The 25,094-nt window shown below is 30.2% G+C and overlaps 4 protein-coding genes across 5 annotated transcripts; 2 read left to right on the plus strand and 2 right to left on the minus strand.

The window, feature by feature from the left end:
- Positions 1-1,127: 1,127 nt before the first annotated feature.
- Positions 1,128-2,445, plus strand: LOC108550517 (NADH dehydrogenase [ubiquinone] 1 alpha subcomplex assembly factor 5). Its single transcript, XM_017904259.1, has 3 exons — positions 1,128-1,702; positions 1,765-1,949; positions 2,032-2,445. The coding sequence occupies exons 1-3, from the start codon at positions 1,128-1,130 to the stop codon at positions 2,316-2,318; spliced, it is 1,047 nt and encodes a 348-aa protein (XP_017759748.1). The 3' UTR covers positions 2,319-2,445.
- On the minus strand, positions 2,415-3,495 carry Ufc1 (Ubiquitin-fold modifier conjugating enzyme 1). The gene is made up of 4 exons (XM_017904269.1): positions 3,238-3,495; positions 2,937-3,068; positions 2,676-2,843; positions 2,415-2,601 (listed from the first exon to the last, which is right to left on the minus strand). Exons 1-4 carry the CDS (start codon positions 3,361-3,363, stop codon positions 2,506-2,508), a joined length of 522 nt encoding a protein of 173 aa, XP_017759758.1. The 5' UTR covers positions 3,364-3,495; the 3' UTR covers positions 2,415-2,505.
- A 277-nt stretch (positions 3,496-3,772) lies between these two features.
- On the plus strand, positions 3,773-5,316 carry LOC108550700 (SAP domain-containing ribonucleoprotein). 2 transcript variants are annotated; one of them, XM_017904516.1, is made up of 7 exons: positions 3,773-3,907; positions 4,164-4,260; positions 4,339-4,400; positions 4,485-4,718; positions 4,799-4,927; positions 5,004-5,075; positions 5,171-5,316. In XM_017904516.1, the coding sequence occupies exons 1-7, from the start codon at positions 3,857-3,859 to the stop codon at positions 5,270-5,272; spliced, it is 747 nt and encodes a 248-aa protein (XP_017760005.1). In that variant the 5' UTR covers positions 3,773-3,856; the 3' UTR covers positions 5,273-5,316. The 2 variants fall into 2 exon arrangements, with proteins under 2 accessions (XP_017760005.1, XP_017760013.1); XM_017904524.1 differs by having other exon boundaries at positions 4,164-4,257.
- A 2,311-nt stretch (positions 5,317-7,627) lies between these two features.
- On the minus strand, positions 7,628-23,014 carry LOC108550760 (uncharacterized). Its single transcript, XM_017904603.1, has 17 exons — positions 22,547-23,014; positions 22,073-22,282; positions 21,133-21,317; positions 20,785-20,981; positions 13,841-20,694; positions 13,544-13,758; positions 13,171-13,474; positions 12,918-13,096; positions 12,653-12,842; positions 12,338-12,570; positions 11,818-12,217; positions 11,621-11,729; positions 11,199-11,544; positions 11,073-11,117; positions 10,884-11,000; positions 10,715-10,817; positions 7,628-10,634 (listed from the first exon to the last, which is right to left on the minus strand). The coding sequence occupies exons 2-17, from the start codon at positions 22,215-22,217 to the stop codon at positions 8,560-8,562; spliced, it is 11,697 nt and encodes a 3,898-aa protein (XP_017760092.1). The 5' UTR covers positions 22,218-22,282; positions 22,547-23,014; the 3' UTR covers positions 7,628-8,559.
- Positions 23,015-25,094: the final 2,080 nt, after the last annotated feature.

The raw sequence follows: 25,094 nt of genomic DNA on the forward strand, positions 1-25,094 counted from the left end.
AAAAAGTTATTCATATTATATATTGCCTGTATAATCTACATTTTATATAAATCAAGTTTTTCTTTTAAACTGTGAGTTGGGTAGCATAAATTAATACATAATCCTTAATGAATTCTTTTAGACATGGATTCATGGTTCCTTTTAAATTGAAGCTGTCAATATACTAACAATATGTAATCTAAACAAAGTAAATATCAAAATAAAATTTAGAAACCTGACTACATTACATAAAAATTATATGAAAATCAAAACAAGTATAATTTTTATTAATTTACATTCCACTTGATGTGATATATTTTTAAATTTTTCTAACTCTGCCAGTGATATAATAAACAGGCAATCTCTCTGTTTATTTTTTGTCATTTTCAATTTTTTATCAACATTTTTTAAAATTTGGTTTAAGGTGTAATTTATGTTGCTGTAAACAGTAGAATTGTATTAAGTAATATAAATACATTTTTATTCAAAACGTTAATGTTTTTGGTAGGGTATAGAAGTTACATATTAAAAAACTTTTAACTTAGTAGTTAATTATGAAAATAGTTATTATGTAATTATAATATTATTATGTAATAGTTAATTACGAAAGTAAACTTTAATTACATTCAAACATATTATAAACTGGTTTTATAATTTCCTAATGTTTATAAATTTTGAAGTACAATTACAATTGTTATTGAATAAATATAAACATATTAAATACAATTTTTTTTATTATTATTCTATCATATAATATTTTATTACTAATACAATGTATTAGTAAAATTTTATGGAAATCATTTAGTATAAAAAAAATTATATTTAAATATTTTCATAGTATATTATGTAAACTTTATATATTATTTTCTATTTACTTAATATAATAATTGAATTCAATTTGACTAAAGCTACATTAGAATAGGTTATGTCTATCCAAAACTTAGGTATACAAGTATTGAGATTATTGGAAATAATAAAATTTCAATAAAAAATATATATTTATAAAATATTATAAAAGATTTATAAAATATTATAAAAGTATATTTATATACACATCACTATTAATGTTAAAATTATATAATTGTTCAGACTGACATATATACGTATGAAAATTAATTTATCAAATATTAAATTTTCAAGAACAAAGAATGTATATTTTATTTGAACGTTGTTTATCTTTATTTGCATTTAATATTCGTTGTATTCGTAATATAAATTCTAGTGTGACAAACTTTGCTTTACCAACGAGTAATGTGATGTACATTTTTGATAGACATACAAAATTGCTTCAGAAAGAACGTGCTGCTCAAGCTGCTGATGTAAAATTATATGATTACATTAAAGATGAAGTAGGGTACAGACTTGCAGATAGAATATTAGATATAAAGAGAAATTTCAAAAAAGCGCTTGATTTAGGATGTGGTCGTGGTTATGTGTCAAAACACATTTTGGCAGAGCATGTAGAAGAATTAATCTTAATTGACATGTCAACTAGTTTCATACATCAGGCAGAAGTTAATGAAGGAATTAAAGTATCACGAATAATTATGGATGAAGAAAATTTTTCACTCGAACCAAACAGTCTAGATTTAGTAATAAGTTCATTAAGTTTGCATTGGATAAATGATTTACCTGGATGTTTTATGAATATTAATAAAAGTTTAAAAAATGATGGAGTTTTCATAGGAGCTATGTTTGGAGGAGAAACATTATATGAATTAAGGTAATTTTAAAAATAAATTAAATGTATACAAAATATTTGAGTATGGTAGTTTATATTTTCAGAAGTTCCTTGCAATTGGCAGAATTAGAAAGAGATGGTGGAATTTCAGCGCACATTTCTCCATTTACAGATATTAGAGACGTTGGAAGCTTATTGACAAGGGCTAATTTTACCATGCTAACAATTGATGTAGATGAAATTGTTATTGGATATCCAAGTATGTTTGAATTAATGTGGGATTTGAAAGGTAATATTTGAAGTTCTTACACAATAATAATTTAATAAATGTTTTATACATTTCTTTATTAATTAAGTTTCTTATTTTATAGGAATGGCAGAGAATAATGCAATAAGAAATCGAAAATTGCGTTTAAATAAAGATACTGTTCTTGCTGCTGCTACAATATATAAAGAGCTATATGGAAAAATCAAAGATGATGGTAGTCCATATGTACCTGCTACATTTCAAGTAATATATTTATTAGGTTGGAAGCCAGATGCATCACAACCAAAACCCTTAAAAAGAGGTAGTGGACAGGTTTCACTTAAAGATTTACATAAATTAGATGAAATTATAAAAGATACAAAAAAAATTAAAATAGATGAAGACAAATAATTGCTGTATAAAGTATATTTAAAAGTTATAAAAATTTGTATTGAATATAAAATTTAATGTCTTCATGAGATAAATCTTTCTGAAATTTATTAAAGGAGGTTAATAAGTAATTCATCTCAATTAACAATTAAAGAACATATTTTCATTTGTATCATATAATACATTCCTTTATATCTTTTTGTCCTTTTTATGTTTGTGATTTATGTTCATTAATTCTATCTTTATGAATTATACTACCTTTTTCTATGAGATCTGGAATTTCAACTGCTAACCATGGCCCAAGCTAAAAAAAATAGTACATTATTGCAATAATAGGAAGCGATGATTTAGAGATCTATTTATAACTAAAAAACATACTCCAAGTGCCATAGTATGTGCAATTCCAAATTTTGGTACATTACGTGCCCATAAAGGTTTAAAGTGGTCTGTAAGACAAATCTTTCCACCTCTGTACATTTTTGCTGTTTTACCATCGAGTTCTGGTAAAGCAATTTCAGGTGCTGTTGTAGGATATGTAACAGGTATCTAAATGTGTTATAAAATTGTAATATATTAGATAATTAATTTCCTTAATTTCCTTTGTACATTTAATATGTACAAGAAAAAGGAATTACTTACATCAAATTCAATTTCAAATTCATATTTTAAGAAATTGTGTATGTACCAGCATTTACCAAACCACTTTGTTCCCTCTTTATTCGATTCTAAACGAAACCAATCATTGTCAGATTCTTTATTATTTTTCACATACTGGAAAATAAAGTCAAAATTATTTTATATTAATGCCAAGTGCACTAAAAATGTATTATACTCAATATGACATTTAAATATAATTAGTTACTTCGATAATTACGGTCTCAACTTTTTATTTTTGGTTTTAAACCATATGGTAAGAAATAATAATCAAAATAAAATTTACTTTAATTAATGCTTGATATTCTTCTTTTAATCTTAGTACCCATAATTCTTTATCCCTAGGGCCCGCTTTTGTTTGTAACAATGGAATGTTACTTAATGTCTTCTTCGTTGATTCATCTACCATCATAAATTATGATAATTATTATTGCACTACACAGACATCTGTGTTTCCTAAGTCACTTCAAACGCAAATCCATAAACGTGTTCAAGTTAAGTTTTGCATTTATGTTGCGATGTAGACAAGTAATAGTATAATCGATATATCGAAAAGATCTATATATAGAGATATTTGAAACAGTCACAAATAAATGTACATATAGATTTAACAAACTAAATTAATATATTTTTTTAAAGTAACATTTCAAATATATTACATGAAGTTTTATTTATTAGAAAAAAAATGTCAGTGGTACATTTTAAAGTATTCACAGATGATTAAACTCTATTATACTCAGCCATTAAGTATGATTATAAAAATAGTAATATTAATTTTTTTTGTGTTGTATGCACTTCAATTTGATTGAGCTCTACTTTCTTGAAAGTATTTTGTGAAAAACTGTGACATGTTAATCAGGATTCAAAAAGTGATATCGTTTGAAAGAAAATAATACTGATGCATTATGGCTGATTCATCTTACGAGAAAGGACTTACGGAACTTTCAAAAATGAAGGTAATTTAAAATTATTTTGTTTCTGTGATCCTACATCCGGGAAGCTAACCTCAAAATTAATAGAAATTTTTTTCGATATGACATAAAAGAACCTTCTTTATTACTAATTTTTATTGAGTCCATATAATAGTTCTGGGATAAATACAATTTATATTGACATTTTAAAATTATTTACTTCGATTTTGTTGGACACGAAATAGGTGTATAGATTGTAAGAAAGAATGATATATAATTATAAATGAATATTACTGAACAGGTTGCAGATTTGAAAATTGAATTGAAACAAAGAGGACTCCTTACTACTGGTAGTAAAAATGAATTGGTTGAAAGGCTCCAATTAGCAATTCATGGTGGTATACGCTTTTGAATAATTTAAAAATTTTATTTTGGTGTTTGTGAACATATTGATAAAACAATGTTTTTATGGTCAGATTCTGCATTATCTTTGGATGAGGCTACAGAAGAAATTTTAGATGAAGATGCAGTCCTTGGTGTAAGTAAAAGATGAGAGAATATTACTATTAAATTTGAACATATTGTTGACAATATGATTAAGACATGTATCTATTTAAATAAGGATGAAGAAATTGAAGAACTCTCAAGTAAACCTGACTCACAGGAAGGTAGTGGAAGAAGAAAATTGTCTACAGAGAGTAATATAAGTGCAAAAAAGATAGTTCTAAACCGAAAACCAGTAATTGAGGAAATTAAGAATGAACAATCTGAAGAAATTGAAACTGACACAAAAACTATTGAGATTGCACCTCCAGAAAGAAAAATTATTAAATTATCAGAACTTGGTATTAAAGAGGTAATACTTTCCTTCTATTACACTTTACAAAATTATAAAAGTTAAAAATCAAATGTAATATAATTTATCTTATTAAACAGAGATTAGAAATGAGGGCTAAGAAATTTGGATTACCATTATCAGAAGCTGCGAAAAAGGAAGCTAGATCTGAAAGATTCAGTATTGATAATCAAAATAATAAATCAGCTGCATCTGTAAAAACACCTGTGGTATATTCTTATCTAAACAGATATATAATATTTTTCGTGTTTTTTATAATACATAATTTATTTTCTGCATTTGCAGCATACAACATATGAAGTTTTAAAGAAACGGGCAGAAAGGTTTGGTACATCTGTTTCTAGTTTAATGGAGAAGGTAATAGATTAAATAAATTAAAAATTTACCACAATAAGTTTAAGTGTTAAATGTATTATATAATATATAATTTTTATAATCATATTTTTTTTCAGGCTGAATTAGAAGCTAGAATAGAGAAAAGAAAAGCCAGATTTGGTGAAGTCAAACCTGCAAATAAGAAAGTATTTTATAATAAAGTTAAAATTGTTAAATGATATTCAGTGTTATACACCAAACAGCAACTTAGATTGTAAACTTTACTTTAAGTTTTCTTATTTCTAATATAACTATTGTATACAAAATAAAAAATCATTGTATTTGTTATAAAATGCATGACAAATTTAAGAGACTTTTTTAATGTAGTATTATTTTATCTTGTTATCTTTTTAGAAGTATACGAAAATTACTTTAAATTTATATTTCTATTTAATTAAAACAATTATAGAAATGAATACATACGCGACATGCACACACACGCACACAAGAGTATTGTATAGAATAGAAAGATTATATGTAGTGTTGTAATATTATTTTTTTCATTTTAAATTAAGGAAATGTGCATATTTTCAATATTAAAATTCTTTGTAGTATTAACATAGAATAATATAATTGAAAGCACGTAAATAAATTGTTTTTTTACAATTGTCATGTATTAAAATTTAACGATTAGAAAAAAAGAAGAAACATTCTATGATATTCAATATATTGAATTTTATTACAAAATGTATTTAGGCTACAACATGTAATATAATAATTGCGTTTGGTCTAGACCCTTACGAAAAAGAAAAGCTAAACTGCACCACATTTACTGTTGTCTCAATAAGACACTTCGTTCGTTTACGTTTCAAGGAAACACTTATAAATGCGAACAAGTTCGGTACCTATATGAAAATGAAATAACTCATTTTAAATTGTATAAACAATGTTAAATAGATTTATCCAGTTTTGAGATCGAATTACTCATGTGATATCACAAATATATTTTGTACGAGCTATATGAATTTCTTTAAATGCAGATATGCCATACATAAAAATAATACAAATATACGAATATATTATATATACATGTCATTTGAAAAGATTCATTTTATATTTTGGTTTTTTATTTCTTGTTTATAGGAATTCAAAGATCAGATAAAAACGAGTCTTCGGACATATCGTAAAATTTCAATTTTTTTCTTTTGTTTAATATAAACACGCACAATTATTGTATTATAAAAGATTAGATTTTTAACTTGTGGTTAATGATATAATAATACATTAGATGTAATAATAGGAAAAATACGTTACATGGTTTTAATAACCACGTAAATATTCATAAGAAAATGTAGATTACAAATTCGCATTTTCCTTGAAGCGCACTCTAAGAACGAATGGTCCGAAGACACATGTTATATTTAAAGAAGACAATAGATTGTACATTAAACAATATACAACTGAAATATATTGTATAGATGTAAAAATAATAAAATTATCGGTAGTAAACTCTCTATTACATTATACGGCGTGTTGTAATGTGTGTATATAATCGTTCAAATTCGGTCGTTAAACATTCGACGAAGTAAAGGAAACTATCCCAAGCAGCTAATCCTAAGATAATGTATTTCCTTTTTTTTTATTTATATAACTTCTATTTATATTAGGTATGCATGTACTTGTGATAACTAAACAGATACATGATTTTTTGTGATGCAAAGACACTACCAGCTTTGCGAATTGATCAAAGAGCAGGAGGCTGTTACATATAAAATAAAAAGTACACATTGAAAAAACATTTTTTGTCTTAATTATTTTTTTCGTAATTTTTTTGCACGTAATTGTATCTGTTCAGTGAATCACTCAATCCAATTAATTTTCTTTGTATCCACTTATTGATTAAAAAAACATTTTTTGAATAATTAGTCAAAAAGTGGATTCAACAAATAAATTTCTCAAAATTGTGCCGTAGGCACAAGCAACTTTGACCTTAGGTCAAGTTTATAATGATTTTTAATAATACGAAACATTTGTATGTTTTAGTTAATTTTTTACACATTGTTATTATTATTATTATATATTATTATTATTATTATTATTATTATTATTGTTGTTGTTCTTCTTGTATATATATATTTTTCTTTTTTTTTAAAAGCTTGAAAAGCGTCTTAAAAAGATCTCCCAAACAAAAGAATGGATATAGAAAAAATAAGAAACCAGAAAACTTTTTAGTCTTTGCTAACATTGTTGCACATATCTAAAAAAAAATCATATACATTCACACATATATAGTTACATATAAACTATGTATTTGCAATTGCACACCACAATAGAATAAAATTTTTTCCGTTTAAGCTATTTCCCGATTATCTACACACGCTTAACATCAGTTTCTCACTTTCTTAGAAATGGACTTAGCAGCCTCCTGTTCTCTAATATAACTATATCCAAATGTTTTATTTTTTTTTAATATAATTACCAAGTAAAATTTGTAAAATACAATATATACTACCTATCATAAATTCTTAATTTTTCTTTATAAATAATTATAGTAATAGTCTTCACACCATCTGTTTATTATAATCGGATGCCGTTCTTTTCGTTTTAATTTAAATATTACATTTGTGCCCTTTGCACTAATTCATTTTATAGTGTTTTGCGTGACTGTGTATATATAATACATGTAATATAATCTAAAAGACTTATTGTATTTACATATATACATGTAACAACGGCGCATAGTCCGAATTTGTTAATTTTTTTCTGATTACTACTAAGATCGACTTTTCAACAGCAAATGTTTATTTGGGAGAGGACATCTACACACCTACAATGGATTTGGAAGTAATTGTGCACGAATTTCATGTGTGAATACTAATGAATGATTAGTTAAAATTCTGGTCAGATCTTTGTGTAATCCTTTTTCTAGTAACACGCAACTTATGTTGTTACTAGCAGCTGGTCATTTGCTTCATATAAATTTAATCAAACTCGAACTAATTACAAAAAGCTTACAACTCTTAGGAAATAGGCTCCATTGTTAGTGATTATATATTTTTATATAATATTTTTTCCTTATTTTCACTTGGCCAACCTTGGATTTGGTTTTGGCGGCTTTTCTTTCTTCTATTTTGAAAGTACAAAGGTTTGAACAACTGTTTGCTTAAGAGGTCAAAGAGGAAGACAATTCTAATTCTACACTTTTTTCTTACCTTTTAAAACAGTACAATACGCGTATAAAATAACGCTAGAACATTATCGTATGTTATGCAAATATTCTTTTTTTCATCGTTATTTCAAACATTCCAATGCCCCGACACATATATTTATAATATATATAAAGTAGATATAAATATATATCTACTTTCTTTTATTTACGATTACATTACATGTTATGAACTTCTTTTTTATGTTTCTCTTGTACTTATCACTCTCGAGCAAAAGTTGTAATCTTACCTGACCGTTAAAATACCACTGTTAATACATCCTACATAATGATTCAGGGTTGGCCAAGATCTCACTCATGCTACGAATCAAGATCATCTTCTCTCTGGCTACTGAAGTATGATACTAAACCGCCAAATTCTCCAGAACCTTCTTCATCGTACTGCTTACTTCCAGCACCAGCATCATTTGAATGTGCTTGCTGTTGTGGTGGGGGTTGAGGGGGAGGTGGTGGTTGAATGGGTGGTTGATTATCCGCAGGAGATGAAAAGTGATCCGCAGGATACGGAGAACCTTGATATGCGGCTGCATCATCTGCCGTGGACATCGGTGGTGGAGGTGGATAGGCACCATAGTGATAATTAGGAGGAGGTGGAGGATGATACGGTGAAAAATTACCAGGTGGACGATTAGGTGGCGGCGATGGTTGCTGCATATTATGATTAACCGCTGAAGCATTCGTAAAAGGTGGCATTTGATGCCTGGGACCCATTGGATTATCTGTAAACCTTGACATGGGAGGCGCTCCTCTAACATAGGGAGGAGGTGGTGGAGGTGTAGGACCACTTTTCGCTAGAGGGCTTCCTGCAGCTGGCGGAATCATCGCAGGTCCAGGGCCAAGTGGAGAACTACGATCTCGATTATTAATTGATATCGGTCCACCACCTGAAGGAGAAGGATCCATTGGATGATGTGGCGTGTGATACATCTGTGGACCAGGTACTCTCATTCTCATTGGAGGTGTTCCTGATCTTACAGCTGAAAAATGAGGTGGGATGGAGGATTGTCCTGCTTGTCTATACGGAGAAGGAATTCTTCCACGTGGTTGCATTTCATAACCTGTCCTAGGTCCGCCCATTATTTGACTGCCAGCATTAGGTCCTCCAAAATATTTGTGTCCCATCGCTGCAGCTGCAGCGGAGAACGACTGTGGACTACTTGATACGGGTTGAGACTGAAGCATCCTGGTGATAACGGAAGACTGTTGATTAGGTGGTAATGACGGATAAACAGACTGTGAAGTTGGAGTTTGTGAAGATGGTGGTCCTTGTGTTGTAACAACGCCAGCAGGTGGTGTGGACGGAGCCGAACCAGAGGTGCTACTACCTGGTGTAGGAAGTACATTTGGAATTTCAGTAGGTTTTATCTCTGAATTCGAATCAGTGCCCATTCCAATTAAACCAGCCTCAGCAGCAGCTTTCGCTGCTGCTTCTGCAGCTCTAGCTGCTTCCAGTGCAAGAGTCTTTTTACCTTTGCCACGCCCTCTTCTTTTAGGTTTCATTGGTGATCCATCAGGGTTAAAAAGTTGTCCATCTGGTCCTGCTATCATAGGAATGTGACCTTCGACTGTTCTTTCAGCATCAGGTGTCATAACAGTTGATATATTGGGATTAATGTTCGATGATATACTAGTTGCTAAGTTTTGCGGCACGCTGGTAGCTAAACCTGTAGGATTCAAATTTGGAGCTCCATCCCTGCGCATCTGTTCTGCTAAAATTTCAGCTTTACTGCGACGACCTCTTTTCTTTTTTTTTGGTACATCTCCGTCAGTTCCGTCTGGCGCATTAGGATCTCTCTGCCTCTCAGCTGCCAATATCTCTAACGCTTTCAATCGTGCTTTTTCTAATTTTTTTGCTTCCCGTTCTTCTTTTTTTTTCTTTTTTGCTATTTCAATAGCTGCAAGTTCTAACTGTCGCCTACCATATTCTTCATCTTCCATCATCATTTGCTCTAATTGTTCGTCATCTAACTCAGCTAGTTCACCGGCTCCAAGTCCAGTTAAGGAGCCTTCTGGAACGTCGCCAGTAAAGGAACCTGCTACTGACATAGCTGTACTAGTCAATCCAACATTTTCTGAAAGATTGTCATCAATTTTTGTATCTATATCTCCCATAGGATTGTCTATGACATTTGCCATGATATCCTTATCGCCATCTTGATCGTCTCTTCTTTGAATTACAGAACTAAGTAAAAAGTTTTGTTTACGTGACTTGTTTTTGCTTCCAGGTTTTGGACCAGGTTTTTTTCTTTGTTTCGGTGTCCCATCGTTTAGCATTTTTCGTTTACCACCGGGACTCTTACTTTTTCTAGGTTTCCTATTTTTTGGCGATTTATTTTTAAATTTATGACCATCTTTTTTTGGATTATAAATATCACCTATAAGGTGATAATATTATATGTTAATTCACGATATTGCTATGGTTAACATTAATATGCTTTCTTTTTTTTCAAATTACCTGAATCTGAATCTTTCTCAGCATCTTCGTTTAAATCTTCACCCTCATTTACCACAAACTCATCTTCACTTTCTCCCGTTTTTCTTAATGCTTTTTTTAATTCCTATAATATCACAGGAAATATTTTTTATTTTTAAATCCCTATATTATGTATCATTGGATGTGTTACCTCTTCGCTATCAGATGCCATTTCTTCTTGATAATTAATTTTTCTGCCACGAGTTCGCCTACTTAATATTTCCTCTTCTTCTGGTTTATTTTCATCTGGAAGACCACCATATATAATCTGCAAGTATAATTAAATTTAAATGAGAATCGTATATATTACAGTAAATAAAAGAATATAAAATTAACATACTTTTCTTCGAATTGTTGGTGTCTTCTTTGTTTTTAATGCATGTTCCTACAATAAAATGAAAAAAATAAAATAAAAATTAAAAAATAAATATAAATATTGTAAAATAAATGATAGATATAAACTTACCTTCTTTTTCTTTTGTTGTGTTATTTCTTCTAATGGTAAAGCCACAGGTATATCAGACATTTCTGGATTTACTTCTTGTAATTTTACATCTTTTATCTGCCCAATATGTTTTCCTTCGTTATTTTCATTTATGTTATCCAGTTTAATATCTAACACATTAGGGATTATGGATTCGTTGTTTTCTATTTGTGATTGAATCTCATTCGATATATTAATTTTTGGTTCCTCGTTTGACTCATCATTTTCGCTTTGATTATCAGATTCGATAATACGTTTTCTCTTTTTTTTCTTTCTGCTCTTTGTTTTCGGTAATGTTTTATACCTAGACGTTGATATTGTTCGGCTTCTTAAATAAAATTTAAGAATGATATCATTTAAAAATGATAATTAAATTATAAATTAATCATATATTAATATCTTACTTTTTCTTTTTCTGTCGCCACGAATTATCACTATCCTCATTATCTGAATCCCATGCAGATCGGGATTTCTTCCTTTTTGGCCTATCACTTTCTTCACTATCATCATTTACTGTAAAATATTTATTATTAATTATCTTTTGTCTCATCCAATACAATTTATCATAATACCAAGGTAAGAATGTATTCATTATACTTACTAAAATCTTCGTCGTAGCGTGTAGTTCTAGCCCTAGTACTTCTTCGTACTGATCGTGAATCTCCTTTTTTACTACGTCGTTTTACATCAGCAAACGTGCTTTCATCAGAAGATGTTATATGATCATCAAAATCTTCTTCCTCTTCAGAACTAGTGCCTTTAAAGTCTTCATCGCTTTCAGGATCATCTTCGCTGCTTATATCAAGACTATTCAATTTACGATGTTTCTTACGCGACAAAAATTTTTTTACTACTCTTTTATGTTCTTCTTCTTCCTCATCGATACCATCCTCACCATCGACTTTATACTCTTCGTCGCTTTCTTTTTCTGATTTTCTATCAATGTCATCTTTATTCTCTGGAGCTTCTTCCATGCTTAGTACCTCATTCTTAAAATGAAGCTAAAAGCAAATTTTGATATTAAAAGAAAGAAAGAAAAGAAAAGGAAAAAAACGAAAAGAAAAAATTTTTAAATACAAACAATCTAAAAGTCAAGTAAAAATATGTAAAAATAATTTTACCTGTGCTTCTTCTTTTTCTGCATTCACTATAGTTGCGATATCTTTTCCTCTTCCTTGATTTCCAGCTCCTTGAACTGCTTCTACTTCATCTTGAATTGCAGCATTGATCATGGCATCATAATCATTGAATTTATATTTGTTAGCACATCGTCTTTCGCGTAATTGATACACAGGTTCACTTTCTTCACTGCTAGATGTTTCTGTACTCGAAGAAGATGAGGCACATGATGATTCTATAAGAAATGTAAAAAATTGATTTAAAATGAGAAAATAAACAGTGTATCATAAAAGTATATCATGGAAGATGAAAGTCACCATTATCAGAATCTTGGCTAGATGCCTTGGATCCCTTCTGATGTCGCTGCGATTCATTTTTATGAAGAACGTTATCTAAACTTATACCAACAAATGCTAGTCTCTTCTTTCTTAAAACTTCATTTTCGTGTCTTTTCGTTAATTGATCATACATTTTCAAGCTCTCTCTTAATTTAGTTACCAATAAATTCTAAAATTAAATATTAATTTATTATAAGGAGTGTTTAAGCAAATTAAACAAGTGTATTAAAAACTAAAAATTTACATGTTGACATGGAGGACAAAACCAATCACCCTCTGGTATTAGCATAAGTGCTGGTCTAAGACAAGAACAATGCCAGCCTTTGTCACAAGAATCACATAGAAGTATCCATTCTGGATGATCCGCTTTACCACATTTCTGACAAGCATACTCATCATCTGCTTCTTCAACATCACTTTGAGCTGTAAATAAACAATGTTAATGTATTGCGACATATTCCAATAAAATATAAAGTTTGTAAATAGTTATATACTACCTTTTTGTGCAGTTCTTGCTCTTCTTAATGGTTCAGATTCTTGATCTTTTTCAAGATCACTTTCTGGTGAAAATTCATGATCGCTTTTAAAAAGCAAAGATCCTTCACTTTCTATTTCTTCTTCTTCATCCTCTTCTTCATCATTTTCATTTTCATCATCGCTACTAGAACCTGAAGAACTTTGCCATGGATTTGCTTCATTAAATTTAGCTAACATTTTCTTCTTTTTTCTTTTCCTACGTTTCTTTTTGGATTTTTTTTCTTTTTCCGTTTCTTTTATTATAATTTCCTCTTCGCTTTCAGGCTAAAAAAATTATAATATTTATATAATGCATTAATATTAACTAAAAAATGATGCGAAATAAAAATATACTTTTTGTTTCTTTCGTTTCTTCTTTTCTGTAGAATCTTTCTTTTCTTTTCTTTCATTTGATGTCTCTTCCTCAATTCTTCGTCTGTCTGCTTCTTCTTTAATTTTTAATTGTGCTATTCTTCTAGATTGTCTTACAGGTGTTTCATCTTGAATTAAACCTGTCTGTGTTTCAGGAACAATATCTCTTCCTACTTCTAGACCCAAAACCATTTTTCCTATAAATAATATATTTTCCATAAATTACATCACATGATTTTCAAAATATGTATAAAAATAAAAAAAGGAATAAAAGCTTACTTTTCTTTCGTTTCTTTTGTGATATTGGTGTCATACTTAAAGAATCATTATTACTTGGTGTTCCATCAAGAATCTCGGGTGATACTTCAGAAACTTGAATGTTCTGAAATTCAGAATGTTTCGGTCGAGTTGAACGTCCACTTCCTCTATAACCACGTCTTCGTCTTCCTCTAGGGCGTCCTCTTGTTTTTCTTTCGATTGCAACTGAATGAACAGTACTTTGATCATCACTAGCATCTTTAACTTCTTGATCTTCTAATTTTTCTGGACTACATTTCACAGCCTCATCTTCTGAACTTATTGTTACAACACGACTTTCTTCCACAGACTTTCGTAATTGCTTATCAGGTATACGTTTTGCACGTAATTTTATTCTTTTACCTCCCATCATTTCTTCATCATTTTGTTTTGTAATCATATCTTCGGAATTTGACTCATGGGAACTATTACGTCGCTTGCGGGATACTTTTGGAGATTCAGTGGAATCTAATTTCCATCCATCATAAACGAGTTCAGATACTGGTTTAACTCGTAAACCTATTTTTGGCGTAGAGATATCATTCTGTTCATTATCACCCAGTTTTTTAAATGTATCATCATCAGTACACGCTAAAGGATCTATTTCTTCGGGAACGGTACTGAATAAATTTTCATTGTCTACTTCCATAGAATCATCAGATGTTAAAGAAACTGTTTTTACTTCAATACTTTGAATTTCAGAGGTTTCTTTCTGTTCGCCAGATTCATTAGTTTCTTCAGTATGTTTCTGTTGTACTACATTTAATACATTGTCTGTTGTATTAACTATTGCATTATATTCATGTTTTGTTAAATGTTCTATGGTACTATCAGATACCATGTCCTCACTTACTTTAATTTCTCCAACATCTACTTGTTTAAAACTATCAAACTTTTGATCCAACTGTATTTTAGGTTTTGTTAAAACTTCTAATACTTGTTCATTGGATTCTATACATGGAGGTTTAGATCTTAATGGAGGAACATCTTGAATATCAGAAACGTCGCTTAATCTCTTACTACCTTCTTTTTTGAAATCGTTTACAACAGTTGTTGATTCTGATGTTACTTCTTGTGTATTAAAAATTGCTGATTTATCATTTAGGCTAGAGAAAGCATCTTCGAGAAGAGATTCTATTGCTCTTCTCATAACACGAAGTGATTCATTATGTTTCTCATGAAGATCTGTCACATTTAAATTTTCTGACTTTTCAGATATAGAATTTACAAATTGTAAATTATCGATAGATTTGAAATTTTCTGGCACAGTTGAAATATTATTTTTATATACTTCTGATTTATCTATACCTGAGGATGTATTGTCAAATTTATCAAGTGGCAAAATATTTCGTACAGAATGAATGGTTGTACCACTGTCAGATAAATCTTTATTTAAATCTCCTTCATGTAAATCTGTATCAAATTTATTTTCTTTCTCACCAAATCCTGAAAATTCTGATACTTTATTGTATGACTCCATAATTGGATGTTCTTTTTCAACATCTTTACTTTTAATGAATTTGATATCATTATCAAAATTCGTTATTAATTTTTCTTCCATAGGTTTCATAGTCTGTTCTTTTAAATTTTCACATGTTACTTCTTTCTTAATATCATTAAATTCAATGCTTTCAGTTGTTTGTTTATGAATTTTAATTATATTTATAGAATTTACTGGTTGGGGATCATTTTTTTGTTCAGAAACTGTATTCGCGATTTTATCTGAAACTAGAACATTATCCTCTTCGCTTATTTCATCTATTAAATTATTTGCTTTGGTTAATGTTGAAATTATATTTTCTTTATTTACTGCATCTGTATCAGAGAAATTTGATAACATTTCTGCTTTAACCAATTCTGTAGTATTATTTTCCTCAGTGCTATTAGTACCTTTTTTCTCATTTATAATTGATTTTTCATTCAAATTATATTCATTAACAATACAATTATATTCTTCTTCAATGATTTGTTTGTTAATCACTTTTTCCTGTTTATGTTCAGTTCCTTCATTTAGAAGTTTTTTAATATTGTTTTCTGGTATTAATTCTCTTTGATTATTATCAGTCATTACATTCTGTAATTCATTAGATAGCATTTCATCCTTCGTAGTTGGTTTTTCAACTCTTTGTTTCATTTTTTGTTCATTACTAGTTATTGTTTCTCCTGAACCTGTAAATAAATTATTTTTATTTTCAATTGACTCTCTTTGAAGGGTTTCAGAAACATCACTATCATTGGAATCACTACTTTCATAATTTGCAACTAAAGACTGCTTAATTTTGTTTGTCTCCTGTATATCTACAGGGTTTATATCCATTTGATTCAGTTTTGGTTCCTCTATCTTCGATTTTTCAATAATATTTTCTTGTTGATTTGCATTTTCTACAATGTTACTTATAGAATTTTGCTTTTCATCTTTCATGTTATTTTCTTCAATAAATTTTGTCATACATTTACATTGATTCATACTATTTTTTTCATCCCATTGAATTTTTTTCTCACTTTCTGAAATTGCATGTTCTATTGTGGTAACACATTTTTTCTGAATGTTTACGTAATTGACGTCCTCGATTTTTTCTTTTTCAATAACAGCACCAAATTTATTTATTTCGTTAGAAGATGAACATGAATCCATTGCAATTCTATGTATATCCTCATTATATGACAAATTTCTATCAGAATATGCTTTTTCTTCATCTAGTTTAGGAGGTTCATTAGGCTTTGACAATTTATCATGAATATTCACATCTTTATTCAAATCTTGATTAACACAGGAACTTTGGTCTTCTAATGTTGCAGTCTGAACTATATTAGATATATTAATTTCTTTTTTAGTTTCAACTGCGTCAGATTTGGATGGTCTAAAGTTATTTGTATCAGGTACTGTCTCTGATAATACACTGTAAATAGGACAATCATCTTTAAAGGACAATTTCTCAGAATTTGGATGCACTTTAATACTTTCTTGAATGCAGATATCTTGAGTGCAAGTATCATCTGAGCTACTTATTGTAGGAACTAGCGCATCTTTGTTACATTGTCCGATTGATTCTGAACTAGTAACGATAGAATTATCTGTCAAATCTAATTCAGTATTAACATCAGGCACAGAACTTTTGATGAATGAACCTACAAATGTCTTTACTTTTGTCTCTTTAGAATCATCTGAAATTTCATTTTGTTGTGAAATTTCTATCCTTTTAAAGTTTTTATCATAATTATGTGCCAAATTTACATCAGTTAAAACTTTCATGTTCTCGTTATTAGGATTTATTACTTGCTTCTCTTGATTATGAAATTCCGGTATATTATCATTTTTATCATTTTGTTTGTAATTTTCAATAGATAAATCAAATTCTTTCTCAGAAACATGTTTTTCTGCTGAACTATCTACTTCTTGATAAGTAGAAAATTCTGCTCTACTTGTACATCCTGATTCTGGATTTTGAACAAAAGGTAATGAACATGAATTATTAACCGATGTTGAATTCATTTCTAATTCACTTTTCCTGAGTGTCAACATATCAGATGGATTACAATCAGCTTCATCTTTAGAATGAGCAACTGGCATTTCTACAGTTTTAGCAACCTTATTTTGTAGATCTGATATTTTATTCTGATTTTTTAATTGTTCTTCTAATATGTTACTTTCTGCTTTTGCTATTTCAGGTTGTATAGATTCAGAATTAAATTGCATTGTAGAAGGTGTCACAATTGTATTATCTGATTTTACATCTGTATCTTCTTTATTCATATCATTCGTACTGTGAGGTTGTGAAATTATATCCAACATCCCTATTTCTTCAGATTTTATATATTTATTTTTTGTATTTTCACTACTAGAAATAGAATCTTGTGGAGTATCAGTAGTGTGAGAGTTGAAGTTTTCTTCTTTTGTTTCGGAGTTTGAAGAATTTATTTCTGTTTTTTGCATTGTACAATGTTGTTCATGTATAGAATATTTTAAAGGAACTGTTTGTTCCCATGTATTACTTGGTCCTTCAACTTTTTCTATTTTATTTTTATTATCATCTTCACAGAGGGAATTATTACTTTCAGATGTATAGGAGTTGACTTTTAATAAGTTATTATTCATTTGAGTTATGCCGAATTCGTGTGATTTATAAGGAGTTATTATATCTTCTGTTGGTTTGGAAGAAGAAACACATTCATATTGCAAAGTGTCAGTTTTAGATTCTATAGTTGTTGAAACTGTGTGATCAGATGGTGATTCAAATATTTCTGCTTTGGAAGTATATGAAATACAATTAGGTCCAAAAAAAAATCTTGGTGGAGATGCAGCCACTGGTTTACATTCATTATCTACTTTTTCTGAAATATTTGTCTCGTGTGAAGTTATACTATCAGAATCACAAATATTTTCGACGGTATTTTTATTATTTACTGATTGTGTTGTGGGTACAGTTTCTCTATAAAATTCAAGTGCTTCTGATGTATCTGCTTGGCATAAAGATATAGATGAGTCACACTGCATGGAATCTTGAGTAATAAAATTTTGCTTTTGTCTTAAGGAGTTTCCGTCTGCTAGCTCTTGTAAATTTTCTATTTCTATATTCCTTTCTTGTATAGTTGAATTTTCAGTGCGTACAGAATTGCCGTCTATCTTAACGTCTTGATTTGCGGTAGAGGAATCTTCAGTTTCATTTTTCTTCTGTGATATGTTTTCTTCGTTTGATATGATACTGCTGTCACATTCTGGTTTTTCTTCTGGTTTTCCAACATCCCATCTCGATAATCTTTTTACAGAACTGTTAGAATTTTTTGGTATAATCTGAATGCCCAATGATGGTTTGAACTTTGATTTTTCTTGTGTTGAACCTATAATTTGACAATTACTTCTTACACTAACACTTGATTGTGGATAATTTCTGTTTAATTTTATGGTATTTTTACTTGTTACTAACGATCCAGCAGATACTTCATTCATAAGGCTATCTTCGCTTAAATTCTTATTTGATGATAAAGAAGAAGTAGCAGAGTCAGCTTCGTTTTTTGATTCCTTACTTTCTTTATTGTCAGCTGATGTTTCCTCACCAGGATTACCTGTCTGACATTCCTCGCCAGATCCTTCACCATAAAAAAAAATTATGGGTTCTTCTATAGCTTCTCCAAGTCCAGGATTGACTCCATCACAATCACTACCAGATCCTTCACCTTGAATCATCATCATTGGTTCCACAATAGCTTCACCAACTTCATCTCGCCAATTACTACTCATTATTGGCCTTTTATCTATGGAACCTCTAATTGGTATTACATCTGCTCTTATTCTTTTTAACATGTCTTGTTGCATATCATCTCCTTCTAATGGCCGTTTCACTGGTGTTGGGTTCATTCTTAAAGTTGTAATTTTACTTGGATCTGGTAGTATTGTATAGTTTGGTAATCTATGATCTTCTTTATTAGATATTCTTGTAGTATTATGATATGGAGTAGCAGACATTTCGTAAGTAGGAAACGACATTTGCCTTTTGCTTAAATCTGCTACCATAGCATGATTACGCATCATCACAGTTCGAGCATCATATGCTACATTTGTAACTTCTGGTTTGTTTAATTTTTTCGTACTAAGATCCATTTCTCTATGTTGAAAATCTTGTGTTCTGTATCCAGGAGAAGCTAAATCCATAGTTTTATTAAATTTTCGACTAGATAAATCGATTCCAGAGAAATCCATTGGTCTGTTTTGCTCATTCGTGTTTTCCCACCCTCTAGGTGATGTAGACAAATCCATTCCTCTATGCTCTCTAAGCACATTAACTTTCTCTATTTGACTTCTTGCACAAAAATCTTGTGGTATTCTATCATCATCTCCGTTTATTACATTTCCCACAATACTTCCTGACCTAGCTAGATTTTCTGCAATTTTCTCTAACGATTTTGCTCCACTCGGTTTTTCAAGTTTCTCAGATTGCATTCTCACGAGAGTTGCAGCTAACTGATCTATTGGTTTCACAGATAATTTACTATGAGCCATTGGCATGTCCGTGGGTGTAAAGGGAAAATTATTTTTACCAGATAATTTATCAAGTGGTTTCATGATTTGATCTGCTGCATCTTCATATTTTTTAGCTATATTCAATGTACTTCCAACTGGTATTATCCCACTAATAATTTTTTCTTCATGTATTTGTTTTATTTCAGAAACATTTACTAGCTTAAGAGGAGATGTAATAACAGGTGTTTCAATTGATTTAAGAGGTACTGATTCTTCAGAACCAATTTTTAAATTATTCACTGTTGTATGTTCTTCACATTTATATGTTTCTGCAGGTTTAATATCATTAGATATAATAGTAGTAACCATGGTTTTTTTAATAATGCTTAGTTCTTTCTCCTGAGATGAAACTGTTCCTTTTCCTGATAATGTATCAACTTTACCATTCAAAATTTTAAGAGGACATGTTGATACTAAAGAGAGTGTTTCAGTAGAATGTGGTTCTATTACTTCATTTTGTATTGTCTGCTGAGAATCATCTTCTTCAGTATTTTGTTTAGAACTTTCATCATTTGTCATCTCATCTTCACCCTCCATGTCTTCCTCAGCGTTAATACACTCATTAATGTCATCTTGTTCTCGTTCATCCTCGAAATCTTCACCTCCACTCTTATCTAATTCTTTTTCATCAACTCCAATGTGAATGCCATTTTCTTGAACACCTTCATCTTCTAAACTTGGTGATGTTGATATTTGTCCCGTATCAATAATAGGTTTCTCAGAAATTTCTAAACTATTGCTATCTTCATTAATTGGAATAGCTCCAACTTCTCCATTTGATAAAGTATTTATAAGATTAACTACACCTTCTCTGTCCCTAAGAATACAATATCAATTAAATATTTATACTGTAAAGTATGTGAAATAAATAATAATTAAAATATTCACATATATGTTAAACACTTACTTAGCTACAAGTTCCCAATTTTCTTCATCTAAATCTTCTCTGTAAACTCTTATATTGCACTCTTCATCAAATTGACACCAATAAGCTAAACCAGATTTGTCTCTTCCTAAAGGTTCTACCCGTAATTCCTTAGCAGCTAATTTATTTACTTCATTTTTAAACTTTTGATTTAGATCAAATTGTGTTTCTAAAAGAATCTGTAATGAAAAGAACTTTTATAAAGTACATTGATTTATATGATTATATATAATGTTGGAAATATGAGCACAAGCTTTTTTAAGATCTTTATTTTTAAAGAATCATAATCAGAATATTTTGTAAAATATAGTACAATAATTATATTTATACTTTAAGTAAACGTAGTTTGACAGCAATACGAGCTTTCTTGTAACCAAAACGTTCAAGTTCCCATCCATCTTGATTAGAATATGTATGGCAGAATTTAACCAGTGCACGTTCCCATTTTTCTGGTGATACTGTTTTACGTGTTTTTCGTAATAATTTGATGTGTAGATCTATTAACTGTTGTGGTACTAAAAAGAGAAAAGATTATTAAAGAGAAAAGAATAAAAGCATGCTTAAAAGGTACAAAATATTTATATACAAAATGAAATATATATAAAAAACATCTTTAGAATACCTTTGATATAAAATACAATAATAAATTACATATACAATAATAAATTAAAATACATTAATAAATAAAAGGTCAATAATAATTCGTAAATTATTTTTATTATAAAATATCAAAGAAATTAAAGCCCGTGTTTACAAATCATTAACTGGACGCGCGATTCATAACTTGTAATCACGTGTAACCAACGTTGACAACAAGGGAGGTGGCAGCACGGGAGAAAATAACAACAGTAGATAGTAAATTGAACTAAGCTGTCAATAATAGAATTATTTAAATTAAACGATGAATTTAATATAAGTTATCATTAATTATTATTCATTAACTCGTAATTTTTGTTACTGTTAATTCCTGCTAATCCAAAGCAAACAAATAAAAGACAAAGGTTTGTAAGAATGATGTGCTCAATTCCGATGAAAAAAGGGGATGAAAACAACTGTAAATACAGTATCACATTTATTCACATAAAATAATTACTTTAAACTAAATTAAGGATGATCAAAAACAATAAGTAACATAAAATATGTAAACAAAAATGTATGAAAACGCAAAAGATAACTTATAGTACACGCGAGATTTTTGGCCTCGCGGGGGCGGGTCAATCATTCTCTCTCTCTTTCCTACACATACACGTATGCATACAGGTTTACTTACCCTCTTGTGTGTTTTCAAGCATCTCTTGAAGGCGCGCGATATCAGGATAAATGATACCACAGGACTTGCCGAAGCACTCGAGAAATGAACAAATCACCGCGAAATTTGGGTCACTCGCGCAAGAGGCTTCGTTATCGGACGCCATTTTTCCGCCGCTTCTCTCTGGGCCCGTCGCCGCTAGGCGATATACTACGCTAGGCGACCTAACAACTCGTATTGCATTTTCGTAAAATTATTTTCAGTTGTCACCGCTGCGTCACAGCTCGTTCATAAAAAAAGTTAATGCAGTTAAAAATGATAAAAAAAAATCTATGTTTAGAACATTCGACGCCGCTTCCCGCTTCGTTGCTTTCGTTACCTTGATGTTCTACCTGCCACTCACACCCGCATCAAAACCACAAACGAATACACGCGTCCGTGAGACAAATGAAAAAGATAGACAGAGAAAAGTAGGGTGAAAAAAAACACACGTACTGTGTTGTTGTCTTAAACTCCCACTCTGTTTTTGTATCGTGTACACATTGAAGAAAACGAATACTTTCTCGCGCGCCTCTTCTCTCCTTCGTTCACTTTACACTTTTCCACATATCACGGTGCTTACCACAAACACACCGACACATAGGCGAAGATCGTTGCGCCTCTCGAGATATACAAGTCGTAATGTGTGCACGCGCGCGCGCGCGCGCACACCTTCGGGCGCAATAATAACGATGCACGTAATCGTCGGGTATCGCCTTTCCTGGACACGTTATTCGTACCTCACTGTACTATCAGCGAGAATCGTTACTATCGAATCACAGGGTATATCGGCAGCCGAGAAATAATAACTACCACAACGACAATGAAAACAGCCCCCTTCTTTACAGCGCGGCGCACTGGACGTCGCCTTCGGGTCCGGGCTACGAAACATTTGGAGGGTTCTCAACCTGTCGTATGGCGCGGCACTCGAGTACCTGTAAGCTTTAAGCCGCTTTTATGAGACTATTCTTTAACCAAACTTTTATATATTCTTATCTCATTACACCTTTCCTTATTGTATTATGTCATCTCAAATCACCTTTCTGTTAGTATAAGTCGTTAATTTATACGTACAATTTCTTCGATGTATCTTTGAATTTCGATTATATCGAAAGAGCGCGAAAAGTTTACGGCAGAACGTCAAGCGCACATTTCAAGGTTTCTCTTGAACGACGCTGTCGCTCAATGACGTAGTTCTGCGTAGTTTCATATAATTTCGAACAGCGGGAGTAATGATTCGATCGATCAGGAGTAAGCAGAGGGAACGAATATTGTTTTCTATCTTTGATGTTCTCGCGGACACTCACGAATTTAATGTATTACTGAAACAAATGCGAGCTAATAAACACACACAAATGTGTACTCAGCTCCATTTAGATTTTCACACTGTTTATTATACTCTTTATATGGCCTTTTACTCTATGGCGCTATACATCAAACACAGTAAACACGCCGACGTTTCACAGCAGGCTGAGATTGTGCGACTGCTGCGATCGATCGCGAGAGCCAGAAACACGAGCAATGTATACCTATATGCAGGGAAGAGACAAGACTCCTTGTCGACACCATTACGTTAGAAGAAACTACTAAAATTTTCTTTTAATCGTATAGGCTATTTTTAAGTTGTATTTTCAGTTGATGATAAAAGAACATTCAGAATAATACTTTCGTTTCTTTTTACAAAGGATGAAACGGAAATCCATCGAACAGATCGATAAACAAAGTTTTTAAAATATGGAACTTCGTGATAGACAGTGCTGCCGCGAATGCTTTCAAATCGATAGCGCGGGAGACATTTTCACAAGATTATCGATTACATGCTTCTTTTGAGAATTTATGGTAAAAATTAGATTATTAACAATATTTTACTGTAATTAAAGACATTTCGTATTTTAAACAACTTAATTATTTTAAAAATTCTTTTTATATTATCTATTCAGCAATAAATGTTATAATAATACAAATAAATCGTGAAATATAAAATGTTTATTTTCGAATGAAAGTTTGCAACTTTGTATCAACAACTTCTATTATCATTATCGTATGTATAAACATTTATATTTACAACATATATTACTAAAAAAAGTCTTAGTATATGTAATTTGTTGGATTTAATAATATTTGACACTTATTAATTCTTCTTCATACATTATACATTCCGTCGTTTGTACCTGAATATACTACTTTCTTTTTGTCTGTTATACATCATTTTATTTACCATTTTTGAATTAGAAGTTTCAATTATTTAGGATTTTATTTGAATACATAGCACCATATAGATTGTTAGATAAGAAAGTTATTTTTTTTTTTACTTTTGAACCATGTTTAAACTGAGCTCAAGGTTTACTTTGTCAAAAATTATTGAAAAAATACTTGGAATGAAATCTTATTTATACGAAAATATACAAAACGACAACAATAGTTATCGAAATAATAGGTAAATCTATTCGTCAATTAAACTTTATTTTATATTATTAAAAGTTTATTTGAATCATTTTGCTTTCCACATTTTGTGCTTTAGACAGATTGTTCACAAAAAACATCGGCTTTACCGATATAATGGAAAGTTATTGTATTTAATTAATACAGCCTATTACAAATTGTTATGTTATTATGACTTGTACTTGTAAGCAATATACATAATAAACTTTTTTTGTCTATTAAGTGTTATTAACTTCTTATTTCAAAAAATATAAATAGTTAGGAAATATTCATTATTTCAATTTTTCTTCATAACATGTTTTAATTTTTATAGAAATCTCGTATTTGTTTTGTTTTTTGTTTTATGCAGTCCTAACTATTTAACGACGTTCTATGATCGTTTTATAATTATTATATAATCTTATAATATATTATAAAAATTCACTATATACAAAATAGATCATGTACAATTTAAAAACACACGTTTTCTTATACTATTTATTATTTAATTTTATTACTGTTTTCTTCTTTTGGTATCACCTAAAAATGTGTGTTGAATTCAGACAATCATATAATGTTAAAA

The sequence above is a fragment of the Eufriesea mexicana genome, unplaced genomic scaffold, assembly GCF_001483705.2.
Source record: "Eufriesea mexicana isolate 0111107269 unplaced genomic scaffold, ASM148370v2 scaffold474474846, whole genome shotgun sequence".
NCBI classification, from domain to species: domain Eukaryota; kingdom Metazoa; phylum Arthropoda; class Insecta; order Hymenoptera; family Apidae; genus Eufriesea; species Eufriesea mexicana.